Below are 22,635 nucleotides of genomic sequence, written 5' to 3' on the forward strand. Positions count from 1 at the left end.
AAATCGGGCCTGATGGGGAAAGAGGAATAGTAAATATAAAATGGTGGTAAAGGGCAGCTGCTTGAGAGCAAGGCTTTATTAGATATTGGAGCTAGAGCCTATGTATTTGGCACTAGCTTTGAATTTCCAGGCCTTGTTTTGAAATTTTATGTTCTTTATTGGTCTACCGGTACAAACTTTTCTTTTTTTTCCCCTGCCCAGATGACAATTTTGTTAGTTCCTGGAGATTGGGTTTTGCCTCATGCTTTCTTATCCATGCGCGTGACTACTTACTGCCCATATTGGTTTTTACTGTAGATGCCTTTAGGCGGGTATCCCAAATCAACTTTCTGATCTGCTTTGTTGTCATTCTTACAGAACTTTGACTTCAATGCTTTGGAAGAGTCAACCGAGTACGATGGTGGCTACACTGCCGGCTCTCCCATTATCAGGTAAACTTCTTGATGTTACAGCTTGCCCCATTCACACTAGTCGTGCCCTCTTAGGGCACAGCTCTTGAGAATGTAGGAGGGTTTGTAACTGGGCTAGTTGGTTCATTGCATAAAGTTGAACAGCGCAGGGACGGGACTGAGAGCAGAGGCGACAAACACGGGTGCTGTGTTTGTCACCTCTGCTTAAGAATGTCTTAAGAATGGAACCTTATACCTCTCGTGTGCGTTTTGTCACTCCTGGTTACGAAGCTATCTTGCAGCACGGGATGCCTTCAGCTTTACCCAACCAACCGTCAGATTTTTGTGCATATGTAGACGTTGCTAGCTTGCATGTGACAAAATAATCATAGCTTCCCTACCAAAGCTCTTTTTTTGATGGATAAGTAAAATTGGTGGGTTTTATGAACTGTTAGAGGTAGCAGTAGTAATGCATGACGGTTTTTAGAATATAATGCCTAAACTCAAACCAGCACTGCAAGAAAAATAAAGCGGATGCCGAACTGACCTTGGGCGATGTGCTTTCATGAAACCTGCCCAGTCACGCCCGTATGTGGCACACACCCCCCGTGAACACAGTTAGGGCTTGGTATTTTTGTTTTCCTTGCACTTTCTGGGCTGCTTTTTTTGTGTTATTTTTGTTTTCTCCCTCTTGGAATCTGTCTTTTGTTGTTGTTGTTGTTTTTTTTTTCCGACTAATTTTAGTGCCAGGAAGTAATCAGTACACAGGCTGCATACCTGTAGGGTTTTTGAGTTATGCTGCGTCAAGCAGTTGCACCATAGTCTCTGTTCTTGTCAATTCCTTCCGAGCGTGGATCAGTTACACCGGGCATCATCTCCTTTGCCCTCTCCAGGCACTTTTGGGAGTTGGTGCACGAGTTCAGCCAAGAGCAGAAGAGGAAGCTGCTTCAGTTTGCAACGGGGAGCGACCGGGTGCCCGTGGGAGGCCTCTCCAAGCTCAAACTGGTCATTGCACGTCACGGCACGGACTCTGAAAGGTGCGTCCACTGCACAGGGTCGGGTCTTCCCCAGTAAGGGCAGTGGCCCTGTCAGCTCCTCAGGTGTAGCCACTCTTCCTTTTAGGCTCTAGTCCCAGAGCACTAAATTGGCTGTCGTTGAGGGCTACCTGCTAGCTGTGGCCAAGAATATTAAAGGAGTCATGAAGACAAAATACAAGTTTGGTTTATTAGAAAGACTGCTTAGTCCCGATAACAATGATACCAATATCATCGCAATCTTCGTACAAATAACGGAGATATTAAAGAAAACGTTTGAAGCAGTCGCGACCCCCTAGCTAATTTCCCGCAACTTTCCTATGACGTCACAGAACCTTGTTTGTGCGATTGGCGGCCACCTAACTGACCTGTCGCGACGACACGTGACTGGACATCTGTAATGGGGCCTCTAGTTCCATTTGACCGCATCACTTGAATGCTAACGTGCAGTTAACGCACTGAAAATTGTGTTTTATGGTTGGCCCGTATGACGTCATTCTTGCTCATAACACGTCACTGCGGCGCAAAATTTGAAAGTTTTAAAATACTTCTTGCTTTTTTTTTTTTTTTTCGTTAAAAAAACATCTTTTGTGGCTCTAATGGAGCTGAGTGAGATACTGAATCCTAGTTCTTTAAAATTAAATGAAGTTGTATTTTCTCTTCATGGCTCTTTATTTAGGCAGAGCACTTTAGGAGCTCGCCTTGTTGTCATAGCTCGCTTGCCGGACCCATGTATATCTCCCCACGGCGTTTTGTCATCGCGGCGTAACCCAGAGGCTTTGAAAGCCAAGCGGTTTATATAGTCATAAGCGTTTGAAACTCTTGAACTGCTGGTGCTTGTCATACATCTCCCCGTTGTTTAGCGCAAAGAAAACTGTAGGTACATTTGAGGCAAAATATACGTCATTAACCGGCAGCGCCCGCGTTCATTTAGTTAGGATCGCTCGTTGGGTTGGCTTTTACGATAGTAAGTGAAAAAAAAGTGGCAGTGCAATGACAGCACGTGCAGGAGGAAAAGCAAGCACAAAAAATTCCCACCATCTCCACGAAGTGAATGATGATGAGAGGGGCGAAGCTAAAATGCTTATCGGTGAAACCGTAAAACATTGCTATAGGTCTTCTTGACGGCATGCACCATCTGAATGAGTGAAGGACATAAGGCGCGTTCGTTACCATCCTTGCGTCTCGGTTTGTAGCGCAGTAGGAATTGTGCCACGTACCTCCCGTCGCGGCCAGAGAGTCATGGGATCGAAACCGGGTGCCGCCGCGTCAGGACCACCATTCCTCGCTCGCAAAGCTTGAGACTTCCCACCGCTTCGTTGACAAGCCCGTCGACGACGTCGATGTTTGTGGTGATTATGTAGGGCTTGTTTGGGACGATGAGAATTCGGTGTGTGACATTTTTTCCACCTTGGCCGTCGCCTTCTGCAGAGCGTCTTGTGTCTCGTACTCCCGGTACGTGTCTTGAGCTCACAGGCGACGAATGACAACCTCTTCTTCTTCCTCTCCTCCTTGTTGGGTAGCAACGAGCACGTTGAACGCTTTGACCTCTTCGGCCAATCTCTGGTTGGCCAATCCCTAGGGGGATCCTGCCACAATCATCATCATGGTGCCGTGTACAGCAGCAACGAGGGACGGGACAGGGCCCGAGCAAGAGGAGCTTCACCCCTAAAAGAACAGAACTCGCGCTGGCGCAGTTTCAGGCAGGGGGCGCGCAAGCACTGCAAAGGCGGGAAAGTTTAAATGCGTTGGGTGGAAGCAGTGAGCAGATAATGGCGCTACAGCCCATTATGGCGGATCACTGCTGTGCACTTCCGACAGCCTTCACATTGAGTGGAACGGCTTTTTTGAAGAAAGCATTCATTATTTGGTTACCTGAAAGGACTTTTTGTGTGTTTCGCTGCAAGTGGGAAGGGTCAGGCGTTGAAGGGTGCTCCTCTGTCTGTGAAGTGCCGCTGGCAAAGTTCAACTGTTCTGCAGCAAGTGCAAATTTTTCAAATAGCATCTCTGTAGGTTCACTCGCTGCTCGTCTTTCATGGGGGAACAATGCATCTTCTTCTCTTTGCAGTTAATTTTTGGTTTGTCTGTTTGTGTTTCAAAATGGCTTCCACCTTGTTCAAAAATGTGTGGGCCCTCCCCCTCCTACATTGTCAAGTTATATTCAAGGCCATAGCAGCTGATAGCTTTAATAGTGTCTTCACAATGTGACACCGTGAGACTTTTGCTGAGCTAACAAGCAAGGCATCACAGTGGAGGAATGACATTCACACAAAGTTGTCAAACTGTTTCATAACTAACGCAAAGGCTACAGTTATTAAAGACCATTTGGGATCGCGTAATGTCTTTAAGAATCACGGGTGCGAAGCAGTTACAAGATGAAGATGTAAATACCTATATTTTAAAATGAAAGTAGCCGAAATTTAATTACCATGCTGAAGTGTGTAAGATAAAATCAAGTTACCCATTGAGTTTGAATAGGTTTGGTCCCTACCAAGTGTTATGGTTTTTGTTCTGCAGTGCCTAAATACACACAGAAACTGCTTCAAGGCTCTCAAGAAAATTTGGATTGTGGTGATAAGCACTCTTCTTGGTCTCCTTCTAGAGAAAAAAATTGTATTATCTAAATAAAAAAAATTCGCTTATCAATCTCGATCACTATGACGGTTTGGCCTAAGCCTTACTGTTTAGCAGGACTATGTCTTGCGTAATCCAAACTGCTTGTTGTGACAAGTGTGAGCCCTTGCGACCTCCTCGCAGGCTGCCGACAGCGCACACCTGCTTCAACGTGCTCCTGCTGCCCGAGTACTCTTCAAAGGAGAAACTGGCTGACCGCCTGCTCAAAGCCATCAACTACTCCAAGGGGTTCGGCATGTTTTAACGGCTCTCTACACACCCGAGGCCCCACAACCTGCACCCCGCGGATTCTCTCGCCACCCTTTGCCCGCACCGGCGGAAGACGGTGTTTTGTGACGTGGCTTGTACGGCCTTCTCTCGTTCGGGTCCTCGTCGTGCCGATAAAGGATTTGTATAACCAGCGAGGTGCCGGACCGAATGGCCCGTTGACAGCTGGAGTTGAGTGTGGCTCGTCTGTGCCTGCCTTATGTGGCGGCGGTAGTGTGTCGTCAGTGTGGCAGTGTTAATATAGCAGGGCTGCCCTTGTGCTCATATCCGCCGGCGTGTAATGGAGTTGCAGCGCGGTACCTCTGGTTGTACGCTGGCTCTTAGTTCTCCACTGTTCAAATGTTGTGTGAGCTGTCCATTAGGAGGAGCGGAAGCGCACTCTGTTTATGGCACTGGAAAGTCATTGCACTTTTATTATTCAGATATTTCTTAAGGGGGTAGTGTGTGCAGCTTTCTAGGCAGGTAATTTTTACTGCGACCCGAACTTGGGGGACATTTGCGCCCATTTTGAATTGCTGCACGCCATTTGAATTCTTTGGGAAGCGGCAGCGTTTAGCAGCTGCGCAGTTTTATTAAGGTCGCTGCCTTTTTTATTTCAAGATGGATTGCAAGTACGTGGGGTTTGCGATGGAAAAAGCAACAAACAGCGAGACTTGTCGCCTAATTAGAAGCTACAGGTCGCTCGGAATCTGTGTTAGGCTTTGCAAGACTGCTACAAGTAGCAGCTTATGTGGAGGCAAGTGTCAGCATTGTCGGCCTAATGCAGGGGCGCGATATTTCTGAAAATTTACAGAGTCTGCCGATGCTTTTAGTCTGCCTAGAGTATTATTGACAGCTTCTGTCACGAGATTTCACCGCAATTATTTTGTCGTGAAGAGTTTGTCTTGATGCAACCCCTCACTCTTACAAAAGAAAAAGAAAAAAGGCTGAATGTGCGAATGAGGGATTGAAGATGACGTCAAGCAAGCCGTGTACCACCATATACACTGCGCTTATGTCACTTGTAAATTTACTTTCTGTACATACACAAAACATTGTAAGCGCGAAATCCCAGACTGCTTTCAATCCTCACTGAGAAGATGCTACAGGAGTTCCAGTCTTAGTTTTCCCTGTTTGTGCGTTTTGTAGCTAGTGTATTGAGTACAGCGAGTTTATTTCTTGTCCTGACTTTTCAAGCAGTAATAGCTGAGGTTTTTATACGTGGCGTATACATATATAAATACAATGAAATTTGTTGGCATTTGACACTTGTCATTTGAGATAAGCTTGGCACGAGCAACCAGTGTAACTTATGCTTAATGGGGGAAAAAAATATTTTGTTGAAGCACATAGTTGGTTTCAATGTTGTGTTTTTTCAATCCAAGAACAAATTTCTGTATTAGGTCGAGAAAATACTTTGGTTATGGCTAGTGCCATGTTATGTTGGCACATTGCCAACACACCTCACGACACCGGGACATTGCTTTTGTGTCATATTTGTGTTAAGTGAAATAAATGTTCAAGTTCTTTGTTTCTTAGTTTCCGTTTGCAAAGTTTGGTGTTGCCTTGCCCTTGTGCTACCCCGCTACAGTTTTTAGGCTGCATGATGAGTGGTTGTGTGGCCCCTAAAAGGGGAACAAATTGCTATCTATTTGTTGCATAGCACGATCGGAATGTTAACACATGTGGTGTTTTGATTACGGGATTACTTTACTGCTTCAGATTAGAGCCTATACATAGGTTGTGGTGTGAGCAACGCTCGGTCAATCCTCCACATGTGACGGCCATGACTGCAGCACTGAGGTGGAAGGCAGGCGAGAGAGAAAGCCAACTGGTGGAAATCTTTCAGAGGGGGTTTACTATCCTGACTTGTCTAAAGAGAGAGATAGACGAAACGTTTATTGAGCTGTAAAGGTAGGTGTGGATCCTTTGTTCAGGAAGCCACGTGTCGAGGTAGGTGTGGATCCTTTGTTCAGGAAGCCACGTGTCGAGGTACCCCTTGTTTGGTTGATCTGAGCCACTCTGCTCTGGCACTACTGACGTATGATGTTCGATCCAGCCTGGACAAGAAGAGCCATCTCACATCTCACACGTGCCGAACAGTCGGGTCCATGATGGACGGGGCCTAGCCCAACCTTGTCATCAAAAAAGGCTGTGCAGTAGAACAGCGATTCCACATGACATCATATGCTGGGCATGTCGTCCACTAGCTCGTCTCTCTTCCTCATACCAATACCAAATCGTGTCTCCAAAACTCCCGCAATCCTTCTCCCTAAAGACTGGACACCACTTCAACTCAAATAGCACCACACTGCACAACCCCTCAAGTAGGGAAAAAATTCCCCGCATTTCCCCGAGGGGAAGAATGTGAAAGTGCGAATGCACAAGTTGAATTTGCGCGGTTCGGTAATGTTCGCGAAAGAGAGATCACACACACACACACACAACTACAAAGAAAGAAAGATGCATTTATTCACAGACACCTATTTGTGTTGTCGTTATACTTGATTGCTAGAGCGGATCTCAGCTTTGAAATTTCGTGTCAGTACTCCTTAAGCGGGTGCATTAGCCCTTCTCACGCCCGATTCCTGGCCAATCCCCCACGTGGGTATGTGCCATGTCAGCGGCCAGGCAGCGCGCGCCCATCTCCCCCCGTTGCCAAGGAAGACGAGGAGATTCCTGGCCAATCCCCCACGTGGGTATGTGCCATGTCAGCGGCCAGGCACGAGCATTCGCACGAGGACATCGCCGGTGGACGCAGGTTCAGGGTCGCTTAAGAAGTGCATTCGCACTTAAAACGCAGAATGTCTCCACACAGTCCACACCAATGTTTGTCACATGATGCTGCTGCTGTCATGTTCTCCTGATAAACCTGCAAGCATGTTGCACTGGCTCGAGTCTCTCGCAGCGGGGCAGCTCAACGAGTTGGCAGGCCCGGGAGTAGCCGGAAGCCGCAGCCAAGGAATGTGGACGTCACTTGATGATTGGCTCTCATCATCTGTTGTGAGTAGTTGCCATTCTTTGGGGGGGGGAGCGGCAGATCTCCACTATCATCTGTGACTGACAGAAAAACCATATCACCAACCTCACCAATTTGGGTGGCTCAGCTGGAGGTTTCCCCATGTTCACGGCTGAGCTTGAGCAGCTGCCTCCCCCTGAAAGCAGCTCACCTGACTTGTTACGGGATTTAGGCTTTGAAATGCCCATTCAAGTTTTCTTTGCAAGCGCGTTATTTGTCGCAAGCTGTGTCAGCATCAAGCAGGCAGGGCTCGTGCAGCTCACTAGCAGCAATACAAGCTGCCCTACAGCATGCGCCAGCTGCAGTACAAATGGCTTACGGGCACACCTCTCTGGTGACGGTCTTGTGAGGCCCCTCCCTTACAAAGACCGATGATCCTTTCGTGACAAAATGAGCCCCATGCTGAGCCACGCGCCCCTCATCTGGCTGAATGCACTTTCGAACCTTCCCTACTTTCCCAACGGGATGCACGCACTCCGGAAGCGTGCATGCAGACAACGATCTCGTCGGCCCGCAGCGACAGAGACAACTGACACTCGGTGTCCTCACTCCTTGTCAGACATCGCAGCGACCACTGCTCTGCCTCCAACTTGTAGTGACCCGCTGAGGTGGCTAAGGAATTGTGTTGCTGAGCCCACGGACGCGGGTCCGATTCCCGGCCGCGGCGGCCGCTTTTCTGATGGAGGCGGGAAGCGAAAATGCCCGTGTGTTCGAGATTTCAGCGCACATTAAAGATCCTTAGTGGTGAAAATTAATCCGGAGCCCTCCACTACGGCGCGCCTCATCCGCCTGTGTAGCGTCGGCGCGTTAAACTTCATAATGAACTCGGAGCACTGTAGTGGCCGGTTTATAGTGCGCATCTGCGTACTCGCGACCACTGCATCCTTCTTCGCCGCGCTCCGTCTGGTGCATGCGGAACATTTCAACCGGAGCGGGTCTGTGCGGGTACGCGCGTCGAGGAAGACGACCCGCCGCCATGTTTAAACAAGGCGTACGTGTTTCGAGCCCCAGAAGCATTGCAGCCGATTGCGTCGGCGAGCCTCATTAGGTTGCTTTATACTCGCGGGAATTGCGTGCCATCTTCTCTGATTTATTCAGCCTCAGCTGCATTTGCAGACAACAAGGCCTCACATCAGGGGTGCCAAGATGTGAATAACGCTGGGACAATCGTACGGTGCCGTGGTGAGAAATTGATCGAGCCCAGTAACGGAAATTCTCCGGATTTTTATCCAAGTCTTCCTACAGCTCCCATCATCTTGCGGTCCTACCGTTCGGCTAGTGCTAGTGCTAGGACGATGTTCTGTCCAGGTGGGAAAAGGCAGGCTCCTCGTCTCCCGAAGCGCTGCTACACCATCGCCAGAACTATAGGGGTCGAGAGAGAAAGAGAGATCAAACTTTATTTAAAGTGGTCCATGTTCGGGCTGCCGAAAATGGGGTTCTGGTGCGCCTCGAATGCGTTCAGGCGGGTATTCCGCAGGTGTCAGGGCCCCGCACGTTGGCAATGTGGCGGGCGAGGCGAGGCCAGAGGATCGGGCGAAGGTCAGGCGGAGGAGTGGCCATGAGTATGGAATGTGGGATGAAAAAAGGTGTGGATGAAGAAGGTGGGGTGATCGCCTGGCGCGAGGACAAGCTTAGTAAGTATGTTTAACGCAGGGATAGGCACTACACACCTGACTGTGGGGCGTGCCATCTCGGGTCATGATATAGTGAAGAATTAGGTCACAAGGGACGGAGAGAGTCGGAGCCTGGCGGATGTAAGTGCCTTCGCGGCGTGTAAGATCAGGAGTGGGAGGAGGAAGATTGCGGCGGGAACTGCGAAAGTCCTTCAGCTGTTGCCTTCGAGACTCGAGACTGGCGATGAGCGGGCGCGTTCTTCTTTAGGGTTGTAGCCCTGAGGCCACGGGTGAGAGTCGCTCTGGTTTTTATTCGCACGAGCAGGGGCATGAGCCCTTTTATTCCCTACAATTCCCTAGCTGGTGTTTGCGAACCCATTCTAGAAAGAAGTGCACATGACTAATTGCTGCCATGTAGCTTGTCAGCTCGTGATGAATGAGCGCAGGTCAAGAGTTGCGAATTCTCTGAGGGCTGCACTGTCCGTGCGGATGGTAAAGGGTCGAGCTCCCTTGATCTCCATAAATTTCCTCTATGTAGATCCCGTCTCCTTGAGCGTTCGTGCCATCTGGATGGGCCCAGCCGAGCCCCGTCGTTGAAAGCTGTTCTGGGGACCTTAGGATATGAAGAGCGGTGCCGGTGCGCCGCCAGGCATCGCGGGATGGGCGCGTCTGCCGATAGCTAACGCAGTCTGAAGCGTGGGTCTCCACGAACTCCACAAGGCGTTGTTGCTGTAGCCCTTTATTGACCAAGGGAAGGCCATGCGGCCAAAATATGGGTAGAAAGGAAGGGAAGGGTAGCCCAGTTGAACAGATGGTGTGTCCATGACGGCCATACAGTAGTTCCCATTTCAGACAGCGGAGGCCAGGCTAAGGTGTGGATCCAGGATCATACCTCATAAGAGAATTCTCACGACCGGGGTAGGCCCCAGTCGTCACTACTCGGGAAAGACCACTCTCTGCGCCGAACAGCCCAAGCGCTGCGAGAGTTAGGGCCTTCAAATGGAGGGTCACCTTAAAAGGCAACAGGAGGCATCGTTGTGGAGGCCGGGCCGGTACAGACAAAGCGCGGAGCAGCGCCGAATTAGGTGGTCAAGGGGGGCTAATACGGTGATCTGGCAGTGTGGGGTGTAGACGTGGAGATCCCATTAGGTGAACCCGTTTTCTAGTGATGTGGGGTAAACGTGTGAGGGCTGTGTTGGCCCTAGCTTTGTTGGGGGATATTTCGAAGAGCGAGGCATCGGGGGAGCGACCAGGTATCCAGGAAGAGCAACAGAAGAAAGACGGGACTTCTGTGCCGGGCGTGAGTGGTCGAGTTGAAGGCGAGAGCAGGGGGAGGGGCGCGACACGGGGTCGTCCATGGGAGGAGCACTAAGGCAAGACTCTAGAAAATTTTTCAGTTGAAAACGGGTTTAAAGCATTTGGCAGTAATTCCGATGAAATACTTATGTGTGGGTCGAATAGTTTAAATGTCGATTCTGTAGCATACTACAAACTCTGGAAGACTTGCTTGCATGGTTAGTCAAATGTTATACTTCGTTCCTTTCTTCTTGTTTGTTCTCGTGATGATAATCTAATACAGCCATGTAATAGTTTTACTGCAACAGTGCACGTCTGCTTTATGGACCTTTTACATCAAGCAGTTAAACAGCCATGTTGTAAATGGTGCCACCACCACCGTATTGAAGGGCACAAGCTATTCCTTCTTTGCCTCTAACCACACGTGCACGGTGGCCAGTTTAATCATTGCAGCATGGCAACATTAGAATAGAGTACATTAGAGTGACAGTGGCAGCAGCAACAGCGCAAGAAAGTAGCACTACTACTATACTACTACCACCACCAGCGCTACCAATCCTACTACCGCCACTCCTACTTCTACTAGTGCTACTAACCGACATCAGTTTTATTGGCTGCCAACAGGTATATTTCTTTAGTAATGGGCATTAAAACTACAGGAGAGGAGCTGTGCCAAACGTAACTTGTGTTTCTACTTGTACAAGGTGGCCCTACGGCTGAGATTTATACACGTACCGCTTCCCCCCCCCCCCCCAAAGGATTTCGACACCCCCCCCCCCCCTCCAAAAAAAATCCCGCAACCGCGAGCCCATTGCCCAAGCAATTCATACACACCACACACCCCCAACATCTTTCCAACACCCCCATCGGACTTGACACCCCCCAAAATCGAAATTCTGGATAAACTCCTGCTCACGGTATGACCGTGCGCACGTATGACCAATAAGCCATAGCAAAGCTGCTACAAACCAAAATCACCACGTGGAGCGGTGCCCTTTTTGAATAGAAGGTTCACACGTACTGAACTGCCATGACATCCGCACAAATGATAATGACGTCCTAAAAGACAAATTGCAGCATCACTGCCGGACTATAATGAAGTCCACTCCGGTTATGATTTCATACTGGTCGTTTAGGATTTGCATCATCCATTTGCCTGGCTTATAGCAGGCTGCGTACTCGAGGGGGCCCTGGAAGGAGCCCCTATGTACTCAGGCCGTGACCTCGACATCTGGCGCATTCACAGGGCTACGTACGTAACGAGTATGCAGAGCCATGTAGGGTACAGATGCACAGACAGCGACACAAGGTTACATAATTTGAATTATGGGACATTGTTATCTGCAAAAGGGTTGGAGGCTGGGATTAGGGAGTAGAATTGGTGAGGCCAGACTTGCTGGTGATGGGGCTCTGGGGCGGATCCTGGCTTTTACTGAGAGGGGGGTCAGCTCCTATCAGTGATGATGATGATGATGATAAGGAGGAGGAGTGGCCTTTTTTATTCACCGAAATTTCGGAAAAGCAATAATACAAGAAATAGAACAAATCATCAGTTTGACCTTTTCTACGACCTGAGGAGTCATCTTTTTGGTGGCACAAATTCAAAACTTAAAGGAAGGATCAGGACATCCGACCCCCCCTCTGGATCTGCCAATGGTCCTGGGTGGTACCCAAGGACCCTCATGTGGCGAATTCGTGTGGACTCAAGACCCCGACAGGTCTCCAAGATGTGGTCCGTAGTCGCTTCAGTGGCAGGGGTGATAAGAGGCCTGCGGCAAAATTTTGAATGGCCGTATTAGAATCGGAGATTATGGTTGTAGGGATTGGCCTTTGTACGAGCGCTATCTTCCGCAGTTGCAGGTTTGGAGGTGAGAAGTCAGTCAGTCAGTCAGTAAACTTTATTGATGGGAAAGGGGAGGAGGGAAGGGTAAGGTGGGGCTAGAGAAGTGAGTGGAGCCCTCTTTCCAGGGCCCCAGTTTCAGCTGCCCCGATCTTCGCTCTCCGGATCAGCTCTCGCTGAGTCCCGAGGGCGGAGTTGGCCAGGGCTGCCTCCCATGTCTCTAGTGTGTTGGGTTCGTGGGCGTTCTCCGGGGGCCATATAACGGGGCATCCCCAGGATGCGTGGAAGAGATTTGCCACCTCTCCACATTTTTTGCAGTGTTCGTTGGTGGAGTTCGGGAACATTAGAGCAAGTCTAGACTTGTGTATGAAGGTGTTTGTTTGAATTTTCCTTAGTGTTTGGCTTTCATAAGTGTTAAGGCCTTTGTGTGGAGGGGGAAACTTCTGCCTGCTGAGACGAAGCCTGGTGAGGAGTTCTTGGTGGGTTTCGGGAGGGGGAAGACTGTACGAGTGCTCTGACTCGGCGCGGTACGTTAGGAACCTCGCTACCTCATCGGCCATCTCGTTTCCGTCTAGCCCCTCGTGACCGGGGCACCAAATGATGGTGTGCTTATGCTTCAGGGTTGCAGGAAGAATCCGCTGCGTGGACTCGGGAATTGAGAGGTTGGCTGAACGAATCAAGTCCGCTAAGGAACTGTGCCTGCGTCCTTTCTTCACTTTGAAGAGCCACAAGGAAGGCGCACCCTTCAGGGTTATCGTCGAAGACAAGGCAACGTGGCAGCAGGCTACAGCTCGTTACCTACAGTCCCACCTGAACAAACTGCATGTCAACGACCCCTTCCTCGTCCGCAACTCCGAGGACATTATCAGTTTTCTGGACAGTTCCCCCCCAGTGTCTTGTTTTTCAGTAGATGTGAAAGACCTGTTTTACAGTATTCCGCAAGAACGTCTTTTACTGGAAGTAGAGGACTGCATACTCGCTTATGGAGCCGTCAAGTTCCAGAATGAAACGTGTGTTAGTGTTCCTTCTTTCTTGGACCTGCTCAGGATCTATTTGCAGTCTGTGTACATTGAATTCAAGGGAACTGTTTATTCCCAGCAAGACGGGATCACGATTGGCTCATGCATAGCTCCGGTGTTAGCAGACATTTATTTGGCAAAAGGGGATGTGAATCTTCTCGAGGACTTGACACCACTTGGTGTAACAAGGTGTTTCCGCTACGTCGACGACTTTTTAGTATGCATGCCTTCAGGAACAAACCTCGACAGTGCCATCCCTAAAATTATGGAACAGTTCAGCCGGTTGCATGTGGGGCTAGATTTCACACACGAAAAGCCGGAAAACAAGTGCCTACAATTTCTTGACCTGTTTTTAAAAGAAGAAGAATTTCACACATGTTGGGCCTACCGCACGAGAGGGGAGAAGGGACTGCTGCCTTATGACTCGTCCCACACCAAATTGATTAAGCGTGGAATTGCAACTTCCTGCATCACGCAGGCAATCACGAAATCGTGCTCGCACACTGTGACTGACAGCCTAGACCGCCAATGTATAAGGCTGAAAAAGGGTGGTTACCCTACCCATGTACTTGTATCAGTTGCAGAGAATGTGCTGAAGAAGGTGAAAAACGCAAACAGCCCCGAGAAGAACAGGGAAATACCTAAGATTCGACCAGTTGTCATGAACTACATTCACAGGGTTTCACACCGGCTAAAGAAAGTGGGCGCCAAACATAATATTCCGGTGGTATTTTCTGCCCCGTTGAAACTAAAGGGACTGTGCAAGGCTGCAAATCAAGAGAGGGGAAAAAAGGTTTCGAATGTGGCACACGGCACAGGCGCCAGTTCGTCAACTGCGCAGAGGGTATTGTATACAAGATCCCCCTCTCCTGTGGTAGATCGTACGTGGGGCAATCAGGCCGCTGTCTCAATGACAGATTACGGGAACATAAGAATGCATGCGCGCAACTGGCGGCAAATGGAAATTTGGCCGCGCATGTTAAGAAGTGCGAGAAGAAATGTTCGCCCGATTTTGAGGGGACAACCATTTTGTTCCGCTCCAGAGACAGGATTACCCGCGAGATATACGAAGCATATGCAATGTTGTCAGGAGTGGAGGGAGATTGCGTTAGCGCCCCTTCAATCCGGCTTTCGGCGCGTGAAATAAGTTTCCTAAATGAGGAATAGATATCATGTCACGTGTAGCGTTTTATTGTTATTTTTTCGTGTATGTTCTTCATTTCCGTCATATATAACCGCCCCCCTTCACAAGATAATAAACAGTTGATAGTTTGCGCTCACCTTGTCTGTTTTTGTGGTATTAACCCTGTCCTACGTTTCGTGTCAGGCAGCGCACCTCTGCACTTCAAGATGCTAAAACACCAACTAGCCCACTCCCGAGCCTTGCTGAAGCCTTGCCGTCACGGAAATGACGTTAGTACAACGAAGCTAGCGCCCTATAAAGGGTGCACCCTTGCACACAGGGTCTTCTTGAGGGGAAGCAACCTTTAGTACTAAAGAGCACGTTATACTTAGGGTTGTTCGTTTTCGGGTTTTATATTTTAACACGAAAGTGTTTTATGCCGGTAAACACCAAGATATCGCTGACGTCATATCCGTCACGTAAATGACGAAAGTACACCTTTGCCGAAGCGACCCGCCAGCAGGACGTCGCTCGCCAAGCACACCCACAAGGCAGCTGCCGACCCGTAAATCATGCTCAGCTTCAGATTTCGCTGCACATTTTACTTTCATGTTTTACCGATTCCTATGACAGATAAATCAACCAAGGTAATATTTAAGGTTAAGGTTAAGGTTAATATTTAAGGTTATAAGGTTATTACCTTGGTTAAATATTAACCAAGGTAATATTTAATTGTAATATTTAAGCGTGTTTATTTGCTGCCGTAATACCCTGAAAAGTGATTAGTGATTCGTTTCAAGTCGCCTATTTTTAGATGCGGCGCATCTCTTGCTCTGGGGCATGTCCCTCCTGCGTCGTCGTCGGCGGCGGCGGCGTCCGTCCGCAGCCCTCCTCCGTTCGCCTCTCCCACAGTTGTGTGCAACACTCTCACTCCGGCGCATTAGCATAATGACAGCTGGCGCGCTTGGTTGGCGCGCGCTTCGCTGCGTTAACGCTGCGTTGACAGCTGCTCCGGTGCGCATGTGCGCGCATGCGCGACTCTCCTCCGCGGTCTCCTCTCCTTCAAGCGCTGTGAATATAAAGCGGGTATCGCGCTGGGTGGTGGCCGCTAAAACACGTGTACTCTCTCATTTCGCGTATGCATGTGCATGAAAATGTAAAATTGCCTCAATCGTCCCGTGTATGAGAACATCCGCATGTGATGGAAGGCATCCTACGCGTTCACGATACGTTTCACGCGAAGTAGAGAATCAACCCAATGGGAACTCCCAGATGCGCCGCATCACACCAGGGTTCCCTCGCGGGGAGATGGAGGCAATTTTTTATTGCGCAAGTACGCCATTTGGCATAAACTAAATGAAGTCAAGTAGTCCGGTATCCACAATGAAGTTCAGGAGTGCCGGTGTTGGGGTTCGTGCGTCCAACGGCGACGGTCAGGTGGTCGTCCTGGCCCGTTACGACAGATACGGTTGGTTATATGTGGTAAGTATGTGAAGACTGTGGGGACAGCAGTCAGAGGGAAAATAAAAAAAAATATTGGAAATGAGATGAAGGAAATGATAAAAACAGTGCAGGTAGGGCTGAGTACAAAAACGAAAATCGGCATGACAAATCGACGAGTGTACATCTAGACTGTTTACTGTTAAAAACTGCAATCCCACTTTCCCAAACAAAACCAGGCTCCAACACTCCCATCTTTACCTTATCCTTACTTCCAACTGCCCTCAATGTGCCAGTTGGACACTCGCTAACACTCTGTTTTATTTTCTTTCAGTGTCCAGCTGACCCATGCCCACCCCTCTTGGCCCTCAAGCATATGGGAGCTGACTCTGAGGAGCTTGGAGGTCTCAGAGAAGGGGTTTGCCACCTCCCGAGGCCTTCAGGTCCCTGAAGCCCTCTGGACGACGCCTACCACCTGCGAGAAGCTGACGTCTGTCCGAAATAAAGTTTATTTCCTCCTCCTCCTCCTCCTCCTCCACCTCCTCCTCTAAAGCCAAGATAGGTGTTTCAAGCACAGAATCCCGTTAGAAATTCAGCAACACGCATTTTGGGTAGAGGGAAAACTTGGTGCGTTTGAAAAAAAAAAGTGTTGAAATCACGCAACAATGACAGCAGCTTTTATTAGTTCCGGTCACGTCCAAAAACGAAACTTGGCTGTATGCGTCGTCGGCGCTGTGAAGGCGTTGGTGAAGGCCTGCAACAAACGCCTAGGCGCATATAACGCTTCCTTTCTTGATAGAATCCTTCTGAATCCCCTCTCGTCAACGGTTCATGTCACGACTGCACCACGAAACGTACGTCTTTTGTCCATGGCGTGTAAAAACTTCCATTCACGTTCAGAAGATATGTGCTGAATGTGAATGGAAAGACGAACGCTAAGGGAAAGTTAAGAACGAAGTGGACTGAGAAACCACGGGAAATGAAACGTTATTCCCATACTCACTCACTGGAGGAAATATGGGTCTGTTTAGCTCTTGTAAACCTAGTCATCACGGACGAAAGGTCTGTTTGGCTTGGCTTTGCAAAGACTACGCACACAGTGTTTCATAAAAGTTTGCCTTTGCTTGAGATTTTGTAACCTGCCGTGCAGCTGTAGCTACTGGATGGCTGGATTCAGTTTGTGCGGAAGCGCACACACAGACGGCCCTTCGGGCACGCCATCCATGCCGATACTGAGCGACCAAGCGCCGGCTAAGCAGCTATTAAACCCACGCCCAGTCACGTGGTATCGCAGCGGTGAGGCTCCGAGCGAGCGGAGCGGCGACGCCTCTTCGCAGCGGATCACGTGGAGGGACGTCACACCTGCCGCAATTGCACTCCGGCGGCTGAAGGTCATTGCGACGCGATGAATGTTCTTGAGAGACATGACTTAGTATAGCTTTCGCTCTAATAAATAGAGCCGTGAAAGACGCTTCCACAGTATGCATGAATCGTTGTTGCTGCCGTTGGAAATGTGGTTGTTGGTTAATCAGGCGGATGCAGAAAATCGCGCCGAGAATGGGTTCGACCAGCCAGAATCTTCGCGGACATTTAGTGCGCTACTTCACCGAACACCCATGAGATTTTTGTTGCTTAGAAGACAAGCCGGATAGACGACGCTTCTCCCTAGTGGCCCCGCGGAACGAGAAGACTCGTGTCATCCAGGCGTGCAGGGAGTGGTCTCTTTCGCATCACATAAGGTAGTTCTATGCATCTCATGGTGCTCTCTTCCGCAGCAGCAGCAGCAGCACAGAACGCTCCACCATGCTCTGGGCCTTACATTATATATCTCTGTGAGTCTCATGTTGCCGTACGTGACAAATACAGGAGCGACGGGGCCTCTCAAGGTGGGGTCTTGGCTTAGCCCGGCCGTACGTAATGCAGCAGAAATGCACCTGTCCTTTTGAGGCCTTTTGTCACTCAAGGTTGATGACGGGAATAACACAGTACAATGGTTAAAATGTGCACTGCACTGCACTGCGCCCAAAAATCTCAAATTTTCGCGCCCTTGGTGACCGGAAAAATCCCGGGCCATCTCCACTAACGTGAAACCTGGTGAGGGGCGAAACATGCAGTGTGTAAGTGTATTCTTGGCGCCTTGGCGTTTTTGCCAACGGAGATGAAACCGTTGGGGGATACAGGTATACAGCTTTGCTGTAAGAGTGTCTTTGAAGCACGAAGCTCTCGAGCGCGAGGCATAAACGAGTGTCCCGGAATTTTTTTAGTACGCGTTACGTTCTAGCGCGAGGCGTAAACGAGTTTCCCGGTGTTTTAGTACCGTGACTATATGAGACAATGGTTAAGACGACGACGGACGGCAACAGTCCCAGCCCCTAAGAGGTTTCGCCACAAAAAGGGCAGACTTTGACCTCTCTAGTTCTCAAGAAAGGTTGAAATGTAAGCTGAATATCAGTCATGTTCGAGCCGAACACTTAGGGCCCTGAGTCCCTCCTCCATTCCCTGAGTCCCTCCTCCATTCCAATTGCTCCCTCCACTCGGTTCAGGGGAGGATTCCGCAATGCTTATGCGCAGGGTAATGATTTCAAGCATCTCCTCCACTGGAGGCTCGAGTAAAGGAAGTACTCAGAATACCAGAGTTAGTCCAATGACGGAGCGAACCCGATCTGTTTGCATTCACTGAGGGGCTAGCGCAATGGCGTTTGTCATTTTCAATAGATAGTTTTGCTACGTTTTTTAACTGGGCCTAGTTGTTTCGTGTGCAAAGGGCAAGTGTGTTAGTGCAAGGGAATCAGTGATGCGCATTGTTTGATCCGCACCGGACATCTCAATAGGCTGACAGCTTCAGCTCGTTAAGTTTTTTTATCTCCGTCTTCTTTCTTTCAGTGAAGTATTGCAGGTTAGAAAATGAATTACACTCGATCCCTTCCGAGGTGCGCGCGGAGGTTTAATTACACTCCTTTTGTGATGTGGCTCTGCAAAAGCTCTCAAGCGTCGACTTCACGCAAAAATAACACGCAGTACACTCGACTTGCGAATGAATTAATTAGTAAACGGTATTGCTTCCGCGTCGTGCGCGACGACCCTTACCAAGCCGCGAAGCGTTCAGAGCGCCGCAGGGCACCGTGCCTCGCAGTTTGCCGGATGTTCAAGCACGAACATTTTTCCTTGAGCTGCTTTTACACCAGCAGCAACCACAATGCAAAGGTAATGGAAATCACGTATAGGTAACGCTGTAAATTTCCTTTTTCCTCTTTTGTAAACCTTCCAAATACGTTGTGCCGAGGCAAACGCTCCGTTAATTTCTTCTGAAACTTAAAACCTAGTCACGAAATCGCTCCAGAACGGCGCCCATGCCCCTGTTGCGTTAAAAAAGATAACCGGAGAATGAATTACCCCTATATGACATTCAGTAGCTACCCGTAAGTACCCTCGCGAAAGAAAGCCTTTGTTCTGGCGAACGCTTTGTTCTGGTCGCGAAGGAAACGTGCGCGCGCGACCCTCCTGCGACAACGGGAAACTGGTCGCTAGCGGAGGAGGTCAACGCCGACTCCCGCTGGGATGCGGCTCCACGCGTTCTGAAAGGAAGAGGAGAGGGTTAGAAGATGAAGCGATAACCTCGGCGTGAACTCGGAGAAGGTGTCCTGGGATGTGGGAGAAATGGGGGGGGGGGGGGGGGGGGGGTGTTTGAAAGGGGGATGGATGTCTTAGTGCACGTCACGCGACATATTCGTTTGAGACCTGTTTGGCACACGTTTGCGACGAGCTAGATGACAATTTCATCGTTCCCGCCCCAGCTGCGACGGCCAAAGGTAAAGCAACGCGGCCGTTGCTGAAACGTGGATGCTTTTATCGGTAAGTGTGCTCGCCCAATGCATCGGCAGCCCGCGTGCAACACACTGCGTGAGCCACTGTAATTAATTGTGCTGATTGCGGTTCTACGCCATTTGAGCTAGGCTGCACTGAGGATGTGTCGAGAGTGCTTGATTGAGTAGGAGCCCTGTAGATTGTGGTATCAGTGAACCTTATCACACATTCGGGCCATGGCAGTGTTTGTGCAACCGGACGAATTTTTTCAGTGCCGGTAGTGGAGCTCGGTGGTGGTATTGCTGTTATATTTTGCAGGAAAAACGTACAAAAAGGCACGAGACTAATGCCTACGCAGCACTCTAGAACCTTCAATTACTTACTAGGGATCTCTTAATTGTCAGGTCTTTGGACTTCCTTGCATTAACACCTTACAGTTCGAAATTATGTTAGTTGTCTAATGTAAAACTTTCCTTAACTGTGTCTTACCAACGCGTACAGTGTTGTCAAAATTTTCTAGGTGTTCTGGACCACGAAGAATTTAAAGAATAAGCATAACCTTTAACTGTGACCAAATTATTGTATGACAGTAAGTAAGAAAGACGTTTTCTTTGGCTTTCCGGCATAAAACGTTTCAGCCTCGCTCAAGACGTATAGCTTGTACAGTTGTCCAAAAATGAAAGGTGATCATGCGACCGAGTGGTCTACAGTTCAGTGCGCAAAAGCGGACGGTGCATGATTCGAGGAATTTATATTAGTAGGACGTGCAACCTCGAAAATTTGGGCATTCTTCGGAGCAGGCATCGTTCGCTTTTGCGCACTGAGCTGAAGGTCACTCGCTCGCATGATCACCTTTCATTTTTGGACGACTGTACATTGAATTTTTTTGCGACCTGTGCACTTTCGGCATGGCCTAGAAAATTTTGAAGACGGTTGTCCATAGCTTCAAGACCTATGCGCAGATTCTTGGTAAATAAATCCTTTAATCTGAGTTCAGTTCGCAAGCAGGAGTGTAAATATGTGTTTTTTCAGTAGTACCCAAGTTACCTATGTCCATATTACACGCACTGCCTCTGAAGCCCTTCATTTATCCCTGGCTGATAGCACGGAATACACCCGCCATCTACACGTTCCTTTTTTTTCTCAAAAAATACATCAAGTGACGGGTGCCTGTTTGGAAGCCGTAGCACCACAGCATCTCTTCAGTGTTGTTCCCTGCTTGTGTCGCGCTTCGTTAATCCCTCCCGAGCTGATCAGGCTGATTTCTTACGGATGTAGGCACTAGATAAATGGCAACTAGCTTGTACCACGCCGGCGCACTGACTATGCACTGTAATCACTCGCACACACATTACCTGTTCTGCCTAATGCGCGAACAATAAGGTGTTAATCTCGTTGCGAACAAATCATTTGTACACGTGTTTTTATTCCTGGTTCGCTGTCTGTTTTTACATATGAGCGTAATATTTCGTGATACTTTTTTCTCTCGCAAGTACTTTAGGTTGTAAATAGGTTTTTTTTTCGCAGTACTTTTTATTGTGAACACGCTGCTGCGTCAAAGGGTCATCAGGCACCCTCAAACAGTACGGAACTGCTTTTCGCCTGATGTAACCCCAACCTTGTGTTGAAAAAATAAACCTTTGATTTGATTTGATTAAGGTCGGCTTAGATTACGACATTTATGATTTATGTTACATCGCATTTATGATCTCGGTATAGTACAAAGCGACGGGACCGTGCGGCTCCCGCAAAAAAAGTCAGCGCATCGTTTATTCAGCGTACGCTGCCCCTAGCATCTTTCACGGGCCTCCTTTAGCTAGAAAGAGACTCCGCCGGTAAAGCGCCCACCCGGCTTTTCAGAAAAGTCATCAATGCTAGTAGCTTTCAAGAAGCTTATTGTAGCTTTCAAGAAGCTTATAAGAAGCTCACTGTTATTTTGGTGAATATTCTTGTACCACTTTCCCCCACTCCTGCTTAAAGCCTGGCAATCAGGCTAGCAGTATGTCAATAAATAAATAAAATAAATAAAGCTTCTTATTTGAAATTAATTTGATTCCAGGTGTTTATTCGTCGCCTTTTTCTTTAAGTGCGCTCATTTATTGGCGCGATTATGCATCCCCTTGATTGCCTCTCTCTGCGGGTCGCTCTGGAGTGAAAAGAGTTTTCAGGAATGTAAACAAGGGGGGGGGGGGGGGATTTTTTTCCGCGGGTCAAACAGCTGTGGATTATCATACTTTATTGTTTGCTTGTTTCCCCCCAAATATGATCCGGCGGCGGTAGGAAGAAAAAAAAGCAAGCATCAAAGATCAGACGGGCACCATAATTTATTATACATCAAAGCACCGATTTAATTATCCGAAGCGCCTCGCTATCGTTCCGAAGTTCGGCAGCTGACCCTTTCGAGCCCGCCGGTGAAAACACTTTCTTCTACACTTTTATCTGCCAGGTTTCAAGGGTTGCTGACACGGTATTTTGTCCCCGCTTTTGCATTTATTTACCTTAGAGCGTAGAAGCCTGGAATATTTAGAAAGAAATTCGAAGTCTGTAGCGTGAGGCAATGGAGCCGTGCACCCCCAAGTCTCTTTCACATTTGTTCGGCATTGGCTGTTCGAACAATTTTAAACCGCGGAATTACGTTTGTATCAATAAATTCCAAAGACGCTTGATTAGAGAATTAGCCGAAGCAAAATCAAAAGCGTGCTTCCTCTTCAATGAACAAACAAAAGTGAATTCTGAGAGTTCTATAGCCCTTTGTCGGTGGTCACGAGGAAGGCATAAACCGTGCGATTCACATACTGTGACAAAGTAAACCGGAGCCCGCAGTGCACTTTCTAGTTGTTAGGCACCACAACGTCCTGATTAATGAGGCTTATCTCGCTTTCATCGCAGTGGCGCACGCAATCTGTTTTCTTAATCGCTAATTTTTCAGCGATGACAACTTCGTTTGCCGCAGACATATATGAGCGGGAAGCTAACGACCAACTTTAACGACCGAAGCGAAGATAAAAAACAAACATTCATTGTACTTTTGAAAAAAAAAAAAGAAGAAAATACCACACAAAGGACACGGACACAGGCAGGACAGTTTGTCAGAGTTGACCGCGGCAAAATATGTATTAAAATGTGCTCCCACAATTGTACCGCCACGAAGGCACGATAGACTGCTATTGTCCTCTCC

At 48.6% G+C, this 22,635-nt stretch overlaps 2 protein-coding genes across 2 annotated transcripts in view; both read left to right on the forward strand.

Annotated features, from left to right (window-relative positions):
- Ube3a (ubiquitin protein ligase E3A) overlaps positions 1 to 5,841 on the forward strand; it is a 39,242-nt gene extending 33,401 nt beyond the window's left edge. The window contains exons 14-16 of the mRNA XM_077703225.1: positions 358 to 431; positions 1,283 to 1,426; positions 4,181 to 5,841. Coding sequence (XP_077559351.1) covers positions 358 to 431; positions 1,283 to 1,426; positions 4,181 to 4,301 — 339 coding nt within the window. The 3' untranslated portion in view covers positions 4,302 to 5,841. The remainder of the gene's footprint in view (positions 1 to 357; positions 432 to 1,282; positions 1,427 to 4,180) is intronic.
- Positions 5,842 to 19,377: 13,536 nt separating this feature from the next.
- Positions 19,378 to 22,635, forward strand: part of LOC144173268 (fatty acid hydroxylase domain-containing protein 2-like) — a 67,465-nt gene continuing 64,207 nt past the window's right edge. Inside the window, exon 1 of the mRNA XM_077701754.1 lies at positions 19,378 to 19,505. The gene's annotated coding sequence lies outside the window, so the exon portion shown is untranslated. The remainder of the gene's footprint in view (positions 19,506 to 22,635) is intronic.

The sequence above is a fragment of the Haemaphysalis longicornis genome, unplaced genomic scaffold (genome assembly GCF_048455015.1).
Source record: "Haemaphysalis longicornis isolate Haplotype H1 unplaced genomic scaffold, Haemaphysalis longicornis Haplotype H1 scaffold_3, whole genome shotgun sequence".
Lineage (NCBI taxonomy): Eukaryota > Metazoa > Arthropoda > Arachnida > Ixodida > Ixodidae > Haemaphysalis > Haemaphysalis longicornis.